Source organism: Colletotrichum acutatum, assembly GCF_030867785.1.
Source record: "Colletotrichum acutatum strain CBS 112980 chromosome Unknown BDZ83scaffold_2, whole genome shotgun sequence".
Lineage (NCBI taxonomy): Eukaryota > Fungi > Ascomycota > Sordariomycetes > Glomerellales > Glomerellaceae > Colletotrichum > Colletotrichum acutatum.
In genome coordinates, this window is record NW_026848996.1 from 77,010 (window position 1) to 90,776 (window position 13,767).

Sequence of the window (13,767 nt, forward strand, 5' to 3'; positions counted from 1 at the left end):
GCAGAATCTGGCCAAGCTCTCAGCCCCACCACAACGTTGAGACGCTGTTACCCGGTGAATTCTAGCTCCAATTATTGGGCACCTTAGCTTCCAACCCAGCCTTACAGACGAGACCCGACCTAGCTTTCGGGGACATTCGTTTGTTTTCACGATTCAACGACACTCGATTATTTTGCGAAGTTCCAGTGAAGTTTTGATACAACTCCAGACGAAGCATCGCCCGCACCTGTCTCTCGTTTATTCAAACACCAGTCTATCAAATATGGCCGACGCAACACCCGTGAGCGACCTCGACCCCTCCTCCTCTTCAGCAATGGCGTCATAGCTAAACAAAGAATGTGTCCCCTCGCAGACCAACGGACCAGACGCGCTGGACGAGACCCTCAAGCGCCTCTCGAACAAACCCGGCGTCAAAGCCACCGTCATCCTCGACCGAGTCACCGGCGCGATACTACGGACGAGCGGTCAGCTGTCGTCCTTCAACGCAGCAACGCTACAGACTTCCGGAGGAGGCTCCTTCTCAGGTGAGGGCGCCGCCGCGCAGCAGCAGCAGAACGGCGAGGAGCAACCGCAAGGCCTTGAGGACTTTGCCGCAAAAGTCTGGAACTGGGTGAATGTATCGGGCACCCTGGTGTTGGATCTGGATACCGAGGTAAGAAGAGGGACCCGTTTTCCCGTAGAGTGACTGGGGAACGAATCTTGACCCCGAACGAAGGGCCGGGGCTAACCATTTGGAACAGGATGAGTTGAAGCTACTGAGGCTACGAACGAAGAAACAGGAGCTGGTCATCGTACCGGATCCGAAGTACCTCCTCATCGTAGTACACGACACACCGCCGGCCTGAGGAATCTCAAGGTCTGGCTCACGATTTTGGCATCGTTCGGCGTTTCACGGACTTATCCCCATTGGCTTCACTGAGCGTACGTCCTTCAGGAGGATTTGAATTTGCCAAGCTGAAGAGTACAGGGCCAGGATTGGCATGCTCATTGGCCGATCCCAAAACGATCGTATTTACAAATACGCAAGGGAAACTGGGAAACCCTCCTTCAAGGTGCCAAGCTGCAAGCTCTACGCACATACACACACATTGAAAACAAACAGGGGGGGGGGGGGAGAAGAGAGATAGATAGCTCGGCATGGACGGTCGAGGCGGGCGCGATTACGAATGATACCCTGATATTACCATCCGCCACGAATCCCCCAGCATATACGTCCGGAATGAAGCCGGAGCGGGTGTTCCGCGGGCGATCGCGGCCAGGGCCGCGGCGCTGCCGGATAGCTCGAGATAAATGCAAGAAATGATAGACAAGTGCAAACTCAAAATGATGTTCGAAGCCATCATCGTTTCGTGATATAGGACAAGGCGGACAGCCTAGCCTAGCCCAGCCCAGGCCCCCGCGGAAGTCATACCCGTCAGCTCCGGGAGCTGGGCATTTCCCTGCTTTCCGCGAGGAACCGTCCGAGCCGAGACGTCCGTTTCTCCCCTGCCTTGTGTTAAAAAAGATTAACATTAGCATTCTGACACTGGCACTTCCAGCTCTGAAGCTAGATAAGCTAGCCTCGCGAACCAGGTGTAGCACCACGGACATGAGCTCAATGTCATCCGGGAAGACCAGTGGCTCGCAAACATATTGGTAAGCCCCTCCCCCCGAGCTTGGTTGGGGCTTTGGGTGCGCCTAGAAACGTGGCGCGACACCGAATGAACGGGAAGTGGGCTGGGACTAGGCCGGGATGAGGCGCCGGTTCGGATCTGGAAAGTCGAAGTTCAAAACGTTGACGGGCAGAGGTTGCAACCACACAGTCACACACACACACACACCCCTTGCCCCCCCCCCCAACACCTGGGAATTAAATTAAAGGCCCTTCCCCTTGAAGAAACCGCCAGTCCACTACCACCCACGTCGCTTTCTCGCTTCAGAGTCGCTTCGGGCTTGCTGACCAGTCGGCGGTCGAGGATTTGCTACTTTGGCGACATTTCAAGTGGACGCCGGCGAGGAATTTGATGCGGCCACACTTTTTTTTCTCCCTCTCTCTAAACACATACTAGCGCACCGTTATGTATGAGCCTTGTTGTTTTGGAAATCTTTCCTCCTCTCGTTTCAGTAACTTGTGGCGAGGCCTTGCCGAGACTCCGGCGGTCTTGTTAGGCTTGCTTGCCTAGGCCCTTCGTCCTCTTCTGTTTCTGGACCTTCTCGTGTAAACTTGTCGTAAAGGGAGATTGGGGCTCCTTTAGAGTTTCCTTTAACCTTTTTCTTGCGTCCTTCTGGACGTTCTCGCTTCTGTAGTAGGTAGCTTGTCAACGTCAATATGTCCACGTAACGCAGCAGGGCCAGCTCTGTTGCAACTTATTGGTGTAACCCGTTCCGTTTTGAAGTCACCTCGGCGGCGGGCTTTTATTTGAACTTTGCTGGGGAATTTTGGATGGCATTATTGTCAGGGTTCAGAATTAGTCCGCGGGATACAGCTCTCTACTTCCCGAACTTGTCAACTTGTCAAGAGACCTTTCTGATGATATGCCTTCCTCCCCTTTCTCGGCTCGCTGGAAGAACCGGAGCTCCAGCTGAGAATAATTCCACCCCTTTCTTTTTCGTCCCTCTCCCGTCCGCCTGCCTCCTTGCTCCAGTGATATGAGACGAAGATGTTCGAGAACAATGGAGAGAAGCCCAGCTCTGCTCCCTCGTTGTTCACATCGCGCCCACACCCACCCCCGTGACATGTCGTCTCATGTCCACAGTCCAGGTAGATCCAGGTCCACCAGCTGCCCAGTGCTCATGCTCTCTGGCGGAGACCTTCTCCCAAGCCACGACGACGGAGGCCCCCCTTGTCAAAGGAAAGTTGCCCCATGTCCGGTTCGGTCGTGGCGGGAAGGGTAGAGTAGAGCTTGTCGTTCTGCCGCGTGAGGCAAGCTTCCCGTTGCCTTCGTTTCGGAAATCATTCTTGAAATAGGTCCATGATGTTTTCGATACTAGACCCTCTCTATCTAGATTTCAGAATGGTCACGAGGGGGAGGCAAATTGGGCTGTAAAGTTCGAGCTAGAGCTTCAAAGCCAGGAGTTCAAGGTCATCCTTGTGTCCAAGGACTCGGTTCCAATTAAATCCCACCATTCATGATCGGCTCGGCGGCGTTTGAATGCTGGTCCTTTGCTAGACGTTCGAGAAGAACAGCCGAAGGGAAGATCTTTAATGCCAAGGGGAGGCGGGCGGAAAGATGTTCAAGGTCTTCAAGACTTCAAGCCACACACAAACAGACTGCGGCACGGCACTCCGTAATACGCTATTTCTCTGCCGGTCGGCCCTAAAACCTATTGGTGGCACAATGCGTACTTCGGCTTGCGAAGGAAAGTGATGTGCGACGACTGGGCCCGGCAAATGGGTTTTGGTTTACTGACGATGGTGGCGTTCGACTTCTGCAAGAAATGTCAAATTACACCATCTTTGCCGCACAAGCGTGGTCCTTGCTAATTCGAACCTGGCCCTGCCCAGATTCTTTTGCACTGCCTGTCCGGAGTACCTGATTGATGTTTGACCTTTTAGCGGCATATACGAACTTCGTGGTATTCTTGCTTTTTGGCCTTTCTCTTTAATAATGTGGTGGTATGTGCATTCTTTTTCTTCTTTCTCGCTATTGTCCAACCGGAGCCGGGGTGAGTGAGGGTCTCTCGGGGTCAGAATCCCACGATTCCGGTGAGTATTGAAATCAAGGCCTTCCGAGAAGAGCAAACAACGCAACATCAACCAGAGAAAAAAGCCCACCGCAGCTGCAACATGAAATCCATGAGACATACACCTTGATCCATCATCAATCCTCCCCTCCCCTCTCTGGATTCCCACTGCCCAAAGGGGTGGAGAGGAGCAATGTTGTGTGGGCTTGCGGATCCCCGAAACCACCTAATCAGAGATCTTCCCCAAAAAGACGAACGAGACCCCTGTCTTGGAGGGCCGCAAGCTGGCGAGCATCGTAGCGGCTTAAGGCAAGTTGCGTGGATTTCACATGCACTTCTCGATGAGCGAGAAGGCTTAGAGCTAGGCCAGCTGGCTGGTTTATGGATACCTGCTGTGTAGTGTGATTTCCAGCTTTCTGAATCTGGCCTGTTGCAGATGTCTTTGCGTTTCGCAACTTCCTTCGTCTCTTTTTTCCTGGATCTCCATTACTTCACACGAAAAGACATTTCTTCATAATTCCTTATTCTTTCTTCATCACCAAGTCCATCTAGAAGAAACTCCACATGTTTGTTGGTGACGAGGTGGATGCCCCTAAAATGGTGTTTTGTTGCGGCCGTGATCATGGATCTCCTTTTCCCCTTACCCGCTGCGGCTGTCTGATGTGCGTGTGTGTGTGTGTGTGTGTGTGTGTGTGTGTGTGTCTGCTCATCCTTTTTTCTTGCCTCACGCACCCCTGTCGAGTCCTCAGTAGACATCTCTCGTTGGTGATGGACCTGCCGGAGACAATGTAAGACCGAAAAAGATGAGCGGCGGGCAGAATGCACGCTATCATGCAATCTGACATTAGCACCGCTGCAATGACGAAGTGAGGGAGGGTATAATTTGGTTGGCGTTATACGGGATAAGATGAAGAGAAAAAAGCACAAGCCGCCAATTTCAAAATCTGACATTCCTCTCCTCTGTGCGCGCCGTGCTACCTTTCAGAATTGCCATTAGAGCCGGTCGTCATCTTGTTGATCTCCTGTTCTTTTCTGCCCTGCTGCTTTATCATCATTACACCACGGCAATTCCAAGGCCACGGCAAGGCGAGAATGGCGAAGCCGGCCGCCACGCGGGAGTCCGGGTGGGGCACCTAAGATATCCTAGAGGTTTACATGGAACTGGGCTCTTATTTTTCTTGCTAGGCTGAGCACTCCCGATGAAGTCACAACGCAGCAAGTTACACGACGAGGGATGGGAGACAGAAAGAGTGCAAAAAACACAACACACACAAAGTCCATGCCATGCCTGCAAGACGCGGAACGCCCACTCTAGCACTCACACCCTCCCCCCTGGTCCATCTGGTTTATGGGGTGGGAGAATGACGAACGAACGGGACACTGAAGCTCGCTCTGCTTCCATAGGGCGTTCTTTTTTCGTCTCTTCCCTAATCTTGTAATCTTTCTGATCTCCACATCGGTGCTTTTTCCTCTCTGCTCGTCCCTGTCTCTTTACAGTCTACATACCTTTTTCTCACTCGACATGGGAGCATTGAAGATCTGAGACTGCCGTTCGTTCTGCCCACCCTTTTCTTCTGTTAGCCCGGGGTGGGAGGGGGAGGGGGGGCTCATCTTCCTCGCTTCCCTCCACCCCCAGAGCTCTCTATCCCAGGGTATGCAGCTATATTCAGATACGTGAAGAGTAATAGGCACGAGGACGCTCTCCTCTCTCTGTTTTTCTCGCTCTCCTTGCCGTAGCGGACTAGACAACCAGATCCCCTCCCCCCGGTGCCTTGTTGCATGTCGCCTGCGGCTAGGACGAGGGGTACACCAACAAAGTGGACATGGCTTCCTCTGCGGCCCCCCTCGTCTTGTCCTATCCCGTGGATGTCTTATCCCGTTACTGTCCACTGGTCCAGTTGGAAGGGGACCCCCCTTCGTCGAAAGAGTCAAGCCCAAAGGGCCCCAGGCCTAGCCCAACACATGGACTGCGTGAGTAAATGAGAGGCAGAGAGCGTGTCCAGCAGCGCAAAGAGGGGAGTGAGGAAAGCAAAAAAAGAGAGAGAAATAGTGGATGATAACAGATAGAGAGAGATACGGATACAGAAAGTGTTGTTCTTGTTGTCACTCCCCTCCAAGTCCAAGACCACCCCTGCCTTGGCAGACCGTCGGCCGTGTGTGTCTGTCTGTCTCTCTTGTTGATTCGCATTTATTTCTTGTTTTAACATCCTGCCGCCTTGCCTCTCATTTGCTGTAAGACTGTGCGTCTCCCACTTCTTTGCTTCTGATTCTCGCCTTACAAGACTTGACCCCCATCCCCCTCCCCCTTCTCTATCTACTACGTCTCTTTTTTTTTTTTTCCTGTTTATTTTCTTACCTGCCTACGACCTTTCGAAGCTTGCCTGCCTATCGTTTACTCAAGCCTTCGTCCACCTGCCTTGCTACAACAAAACTTGGACTCAACACCGCGCCTTGCGTCTTCCATTGCGACAAATGAAAGGTTACTTTACGGGAACCTGGACTAGCATCATTCCCGTCGGCGATAAGACGTCGGGTCTCGCCCTCAACCACCACCACCACCAGCTCCTCCAACGACGCCACTTTTGATCAGCCACCTTGGAGGATCAGGATAACGCAGTTGAAAGCTCGTCGAAAGAGCAGAAGAGTCACAACTTGAAACAGAGTGGGAACGATTCTGGGAGAATAAGGACAAGAAAGAGACTGGAGATTTCATCTTACCTTGGGGAAGAACAGGGACGAAATCGAGACGAATGAGACGAACACGGCGGCAAACTTCATCCCAACCCACGACTAACATAACCCGCGACTGGTATCCGTAGCAGCAACAGCAAAAAATATGCCGTCGTTATCACTCCTCAGACGAGGATCCAAGGCACACGATCAGCGGCCGTTATCCCCTTCGAAGCGCCAGCAACGACAACAAGAAGTTCGACCACCGCTTTCGCCGCCACAGGAGAATGGAAGGGAGGCGTCGACGGGCGGCCTGGGGATCGGAACGGGCGAGCCGGAGCGGGAGCGCAAGTTCTCCAAACGGGATCTCTTTGGAGGGCTGTTGAGTCGCAGCAAAGGCCGGAGTGTCAGCAGCAGCGCATCGACGCCGGCTTCGTCAACAAAGTCTGGGCGGGGTCCCGGTGCCGAGTCACCAACAAAGTTGCCCGTAAGTTTGCCTCTTTTTTTCGCATCTATATCTTTCGTTGTCTGTCATTCCTTTCTACACCGAATAGACCGCGTCCTTCAGAAAGTTTTAGCTTCCCACATTTCGATCGATGCTTCGATCTCGTCAGATCACCCGCAGCTTCGTCGTTCTATTTTCCACCTTTTTTGTGGTTCTCTACCCCAGTTTGTCCTCTCAGGCAATGTCCCTTAGATACGGTGCTTCAAGTCTACCTAGTCCGACGTCCCCGATGTCCCCGGTGCCGAAAGCTGGAACGATGAGGAAGTTCCTCAGAATAGCAGCAGGGCCGTACCGGGAAGATGCACGCAACGCAGCAATGCTGCTTGGATACAAACTTGCTTGTGCATAGCTTACATGCTTTACCCAAATCACACGCACCTTTCCTTCACTACCACCCACCATAACCCTCCCCCTTCCGTGCTGTCTCCCCCGCACTCTCAGACCAGGTCCGGTTCCCGCGTCGGTGTCGGTAGGTTTGTCTTGGCCAAGGCTGGACATTCCGTGCGCCGCAGACGGAGATGTGAACACAGACAGTGGAAGAGGAGAGGAGCATCTACACAAAAGTGGCAGTGGGCCGTGGCAGCCCCCTGCCTCCTGCCTGTGCTTCTATTCTATACGGAGTACTCGGTAGCTTCCTGGTTACAAGCTTCCCTCTCTGTTCCCCACCTCACCGGGCTCGACGATGGACCTGGATGGTGACCTCCCAACTTGAGTTCTTGGGTGAGGATACCTTGTTCTAGGTACCTTACGTAAGGCTCGGAAACGGTGGGCAGTGACGGTACTGCGTAAGGTAGACGGCGCCACAGTCTGCAGAACGACGCACCACAACTGCACCACGACCTCATCCCCCTCTCCACCGTGTCACTCCCCCGCCATCGTCCTATGCAATCCATCAAATGGGAGCTGCATCAGGCCACTTCTAGTCTGCCCTGTCTTGCAATCTCTGCTTGCCCATCCATCATCTCACTGCTCATCAGTCTGCTTGCTTGGCCATCAGCTTAGATTTCTTGCAGTGACGTCCTCCGAGATGTTCATCCGCTGTTCCAGTATTTCCTTAATTAAGACTCTCTTCCCGTTGCTCAGACTCTGACGATCTATACCTCCGTGGCTCCCTTGCATAACCCGTCCCTTCTCTGCCGCGTGATCAGCTTCCGAGACTCCAATTCCCGTCCCCTCTTTACTTTAGTCAATGTTACTTGTATAACACACCCCTTTCTTGTCTTTCTCTTCGTCGACAGTCTTCCTTTCTCCAAGTCTGCAATTTCTCTTCCAGTCTATTGCTGTCATCATCAGCCACGCCTTTCGAACGGTTCAAGACAAGGACGTCGTCTCCCGTTTACACGCAGAGAAAGCGGACCATCATACCAACCCAACCACCTTACCCTTTCCAGTCTCAATACTTGACACTGGCTCTTCTAATTACCCCAATTGGACCGCGTCTCTTTGTTCAACCGTTGTGAAAGCCGTTGTGTCTCACCAGCAAACCCCAGGTTTCCCCTCCGCAAAGCAGTGCCGAGTCCCGTTCCTCTCGATCGCCGCCCCCTCTCAACCCCAATAAGCCACTGCCTTCCCCGCCTCCCTTCGCCTTCGACAGCGCCGACCAGAAAGTCAATGGCCCTTCCGCCAAACCAGTTTTGAAACTGACGAAAATCATGGCAACCCTCAGCGACGACGACGTTGAGAAGCTCTTCTCTGGAGCTCCACAGTACTTTGCTCGCTCCGAAGGCCATTACACCGGCGCTCCCCATCCATCTGTCGCCTTTCCCTGGGACGAATCGCTCGAGATCCGCGACCTGACCGATCATGTCCAGATCGAGGACGCCGCCTGGAGCTGCATCACAGCCTGGCCTCACATCACGAGGGACATGAACTCCAATCCTGCTGCTATACGATGCGCCAAGGAAAGGAAGCGAGCCCATTTCTACCCCCGATGCCGAGAACGGCCTAATATGCTCAGTATGCAAGGCTTGGAGAAGGGCACAATGGGATACCAGGCGGCTCTGGAGATGCCCGTTGGCGATGCGCTTCAGGAAGAGCAGTTTGGCTTCGACAGCATTGGATCCAAGGCCAAAGCTATTGTCGAACAGCGCCAGAGAATGTTGGCTTCCAAAGACGGACTCCGCCGCTTGGAGGAATCGTCCATTCTGGATCAGCTCATTAAGAATGGCGCCAGGTATAAGGAGAACAAGGTCCACAGAAAGATCCACAACACCCTGTACAACGAGCTATTCTTGGGTATCCTGCATCCGCCGACCCGTGTCATCGACCACCATGACCCCTACAGTCTCTCCGTACAGATCTCGGCGCTTGTCAAGGTCCTTGCTGCACCCAACGTCTGGATCGACTTCTCCCACGTGGAATGGAGAATCAGACTGGGTCAGATTCTTTGGGGTTCTTTCGAGGGTGACGAGCTCGAAACAGACGTCGAGATCGACGACGCCGACAGCAACGAAGAGCGCAAAGAGGAGAGATACTGGCTGTTGCTTCAGATCCTCCTGGCGTGCGAGCTGCTCATCAGACTAGATGCCATTACGGAGGGCGAAGAGCTCGGTATCGAGAGCATCAGACCTACCGAGATTAAGCGCTTTGAAAAGGACGCAAACTCAACAGTCAAGTGGTCATTACACTTGGCACGTGCTTGGCTGGAGAACATTGAAATCATTGAGCGAAAGGTCGATCCGGCGAATACGCAAAAGCGCAACTCTGGCGGATGGCTGGCATCTTTGACTGGGAAGATGAGCCTCCACCCAAATAACCATGCTCATTCACACGGCGACGTCTCCGTGTACACCATACAGGGACGGTACAGCGAGAGACAAGTCAATGGCTTGACGAATTTCGCGAGAAAGCTTCGCTGGCCCGATATCGAATCAGACACATACGCTGAGCAGATTTCCGAGACAGTCAACAAGGTATCAGAAGCAACGCCCATTCACACACCCGCGGAGACACCAATGAGCATCGACACGAAGAGATCATCTTATTTCGGTGGCGGTCGGACAGAAGCGAGCGTTACTCGGCATCCGTCCGGAAAGCACAAGATCTCGGCAGCTTTGCATCCCTCGGGATGGCTATCCAAATCTTACGTGTCCGGCCTAATGCTTCCGGGCGAAGGACTGTACCACTTGATTATGACCACTCTTTTGGAGAATGACAAGGAGGCAATGTCCAAATTGGGCCCAATGGCGAATTTGTGCGGTGGTTTCGTGTATCGTGGAAAGAGCTTCTGGAGCACGGCTTGCATCATTGGCCGCGTTTTGGCTGCTGGTGCTGGCTCTGCTCAATGTATGGGATGGATCTCGAGCGATATCACTCCCCAAGGACATGGTGACGGCTGGGTGAACATTGATGTTGCCGAAGTCTGTGGTAAGTAACCCTCTGAGCAGCCCCCATTTGACCTGAGGTAGACTAAACATAACATCGTTGGCAGATGACATGAAAAAGATAGGCAAGCAAGCCCGATTGTGGGGTAAGACTCATGTCGAGCGCGAGTCTTGTGTTCTGGGTGATGCGGATCCCAGCTCGGTACTACCCGCGGATTTCATCATCCCTTATGAGAATAACTATGTGGAGCCGCCTCCCAGCCTGAGCATTTCCTTGACGTCGCTCAACCTGTCCGCGCCCGTGGACTCGGCTCGCACCACTCCGACCGAGGAGACGGTGATGACCCCTTTCTCGGACGTGACCCGAGCTCACGAACTCTACACATATCCGGCCTCCATCTCCTTTTCTGTCGGACCCAATGGCGGCGAAGCAAAGGAGCACCAATTCTCCCTGACGAAGGACATTCATTTCGTCACTGCTCACCCTTGCCACCCGTCTTCCCACGTCAAGGTCTTGAGGTCCCCTTCAAGCCCCACTATCCAGCAGATCGACGTGGACGGTAGCGGCATCGGCGGTGTGAGCTCTAAGCCGGCCACCATCACGGGTGAGAAGAACTGACTCCTCCTCAGACAGCAGCATAGACTGACCATCATCTAGGACATCCCCTGCACAAATTCTTCACATATACTGTTATCCATCTTTCAGAGCTTCTCGAGAAGCCAGACGCCTCCCTGGATAGTCTACTCCTCAACACGTCATCCGTTCGGCGTCCGTCTCTCACTCCCAACATGAACACCACACCTCGCGTTCTGGTTATTGACTGCATCACCGGCTTTAAGCGTCAGGCCCCGACGCAAGAGACCCCCACGTCTCCCATTCTCGAACGGACCGCCAACGGTGCCAGCCTTGCGACGACCAATATGCACCTTGAGTCCCGGCGCCGCCAGTTTGGAAGCGACATGGAAGTTCTCGTGAGAGCGTTCTGCGCAGAGAAGGGCTGGAATGCCATCATCTCGAGACGCCGGCGGGGTTGCCTTGCATGCGCCATCAGAGAGGCCGGCGCTCTAGCTTGGAAGGTCATCATTCGCGTTGACTAGACGCTTACTTTTTGTTATCTACTTTGTCTTGAGATCGTTGAACTTTTCTTGTGTGTACATAGTTGAGGACGATCGACGGAAGATCAAGTCATCATTTCTGGCGTTGGGGCTATTTTTGATTCGGGATACCAGGGGTACACACGCACACGTGCACACACGAGAGGCATGCATAGCGTTTGATTTGGTTCGCGGGAACGACTGAAAAGGCGGGGAAAGAGAAAGAGATGGAATAGGGTGGCCTGCATGGTTACATCTGAGAGCTGTAGTGCTAGATACCCCCAAACCCTGATATAATACGCTGTAATGATGCATCATCCTCCTCCTCAGCCCTTTTGCTATTGTGTGGCTTGGTTCTCAAGGTTCGCAGTCTCTAAAGTGCACACATATGATGCGCGCATGACGATTTGGCTCCAGCAATCTGTATATCTTGCGTGTTTAGCTACTGCAAGTACCTCAAGAATGAAGATCTCGTCTAAATGACATTGCCGGCTTGGACAAAACTGTCATGTGAATACTCATCAAGTAACCGGCCCGAAAATGCATGGCAAACTAGCAAGCCCCTTTGAGGCCTTTTGGGTCTGGCCTTGTAAATGGTATCATACCAAAAGAAAAAAGATTGAATCCCTCCCGTACGCTAATCATCAACTACCTGATCACTGCAGGTGTCATCCTACTCAAAAAAAAACATTCAAAGGTCCTTGCCGTCAAACCAGCTGTTGACGCTCCACTCCTTCCAGCCGCGCTTCTCACCAGGGAGCTCGATGGACTCATACTCCTCCTTGGTAACCTTTTGCCACTCCTCGAGGGGGATCCAGCCAATGTAGGCGCGGTCACCGAAGCCGCCGATCCAGTAGACGGAAGTGACGACGAAGCGAACCCACTCTGATTCGTGGACGGGGCTGCCGGGGAGCCAGTACTTGGAGTCCGGGTGCTTGTTGACGAAGCAGTGAGCGAGCTTGAGGGAGGAGACGGGGTCGGCGGGGATCTTCTCGAGGTAGCCGAGGAGGGAGAAGCGGGGGAGGTTGGCGGCGGAGTAGGGGACCGTGTCGGGGAGGGCGGCGGCCGCGTCGGCGTCGTCGGAGGAGCCAAAGATTCTGTTCTTGAGCGAGGAGAAGAGGGAGATGCGCTTCGCGGGTGGGAAAGGCGGGACCCAGTGCATGGAGAGGGAGATGTTAGAGCCGGCGCGGACGTTCTTGAAGGACGTGGCGATGGTGATGGCCAGAATGGTGGGGTTGCCCTCGTCCTCGCAGTCGGCGACGTAGTCCATGAGACCGATGGGCATGCCGGAGAGGTCACCGCCCGAGGCGGAGTGGGCGCCCGCTGGGAAGACGGTCGCGAGCTCGGCCAGCTTGGTCACGGCGAGAATGCGGCGGCCCATGACTGCGGACTCATATGAGGTCGGAATGCGGTTTGCGTCGGCACCACCCTCAGGGTTGGAGAGGAGTTGCTGTGGCATGCCTGGCTCGAGGACAGCGGTGGCAGCGGAGGCCGCTAGGCCAGCGAGGATGGCGGATGTCTTCATCTTGTTCTCAGGTTGGACGAGGACGAGAGGAAGAGGTATGAGACTGATTTGACGGTGGGCGCGAAAGAGGGTGAAGAAGGAGGAGGATCTGTCGGGAACGGGCGTGTGCGAGGTTTTGTAGCAAAGTCCTCACTTGAGGTGCGTGGGTGTGTATGTGCGTGATCGGTCGGTCGGTCGGTCGGATAGGGTGGGATGGATCGGATCGTACGAGCTGTTCGTGGTGTGAGGCGGTCTCGGAAAGGTTAGGACGTAGGGCCAAGATATTTGGGAGGGAACTATTGAGTGCGAGTACGGCGGGGACGATGTCTTCTTTGGGGAGGATTCTTCGGCGTTGGGGGATGGATTGAAGAGCAAAGAGGATAAAAGGGATCCGCCTGGGCAAACACGAGTACCAACAACGTTGGTCACAGTCAGAAAAATGAGTCGGGTTTCGTAACGGGCGAGGACCGGGAGGTCGGTCTGCAACGGTGGTGGGCTGGGGTCAGTCAGAAGGTGAGGTTACCTCGAGTTGGGTTTAGCTGGGCAACTCCGCAAGAGAGGAGATGGGCGCATGTGATGTCTGGGATGAGACGCTTGGAAAGTGGCCCGGGGTTAGATCTGATAAGCCAAACGGCGTTTAGCGCGACAACGACCCAAGCCTGACTCTATCCACTCCGAGCCATGCGGGCATGGGACAGGGCTGCTGGCGGCTGTTCAGGATACGCAAGGTGAGATTTCTAGGTCTTTTCCCGAAATTGTGGGCTGGCAAGAGACTGTCCTGTCCGTCTGCCTTCAGGAACCTGGGTTACATGATCATCTCCGGCGTCTGGATGAGCAAATGTTTTTGGTATAAGGTAAGTATCTGTAATCCCAACCAGAGGGTGAAGCAACGGGATGAACAGCTGCCAGTGTCTTCGGTTCGGCATTCCCAGGCTATCAGCTTATCGGCAGGAGGGGGGGACAGTGCATAAGGTACCTAGGTACCTTAACACAGTCTTGAGTGATCG

At 53.8% G+C, this 13,767-nt stretch overlaps 3 protein-coding genes across 3 annotated transcripts; 2 read left to right on the plus strand and 1 right to left on the minus strand.

Moving 5' to 3' along the window:
- The first annotated feature begins 75 nt into the window (after nt 1-75).
- BDZ83DRAFT_597477 (uncharacterized protein) lies at nt 76-1,113 on the plus strand. Its single transcript, XM_060506905.1, has 4 exons — nt 76-280; nt 353-652; nt 741-921; nt 968-1,113. Exons 1-3 carry the CDS (start codon nt 263-265, stop codon nt 843-845), a joined length of 423 nt encoding a protein of 140 aa, XP_060371490.1. The 5' UTR covers nt 76-262; the 3' UTR covers nt 846-921; nt 968-1,113.
- A 7,377-nt stretch (nt 1,114-8,490) lies between these two features.
- Nucleotides 8,491-11,259, plus strand: BDZ83DRAFT_564659 (uncharacterized protein; the record flags this gene model as incomplete). The annotated part of the gene is made up of 3 exons (XM_060503665.1): nt 8,491-10,204; nt 10,269-10,766; nt 10,820-11,259. 3 exons carry the CDS (start codon nt 8,491-8,493, stop codon nt 11,257-11,259), a joined length of 2,652 nt encoding a protein of 883 aa, XP_060371491.1.
- A 501-nt stretch (nt 11,260-11,760) lies between these two features.
- Nucleotides 11,761-13,263, minus strand: BDZ83DRAFT_159422 (pyridoxamine 5'-phosphate oxidase-domain-containing protein). Its single transcript, XM_060501384.1, has one exon. The coding sequence runs from the start codon at nt 12,779-12,781 to the stop codon at nt 11,948-11,950; it is 834 nt and encodes a 277-aa protein (XP_060371492.1). The 5' UTR covers nt 12,782-13,263; the 3' UTR covers nt 11,761-11,947.
- Nucleotides 13,264-13,767: the final 504 nt, after the last annotated feature.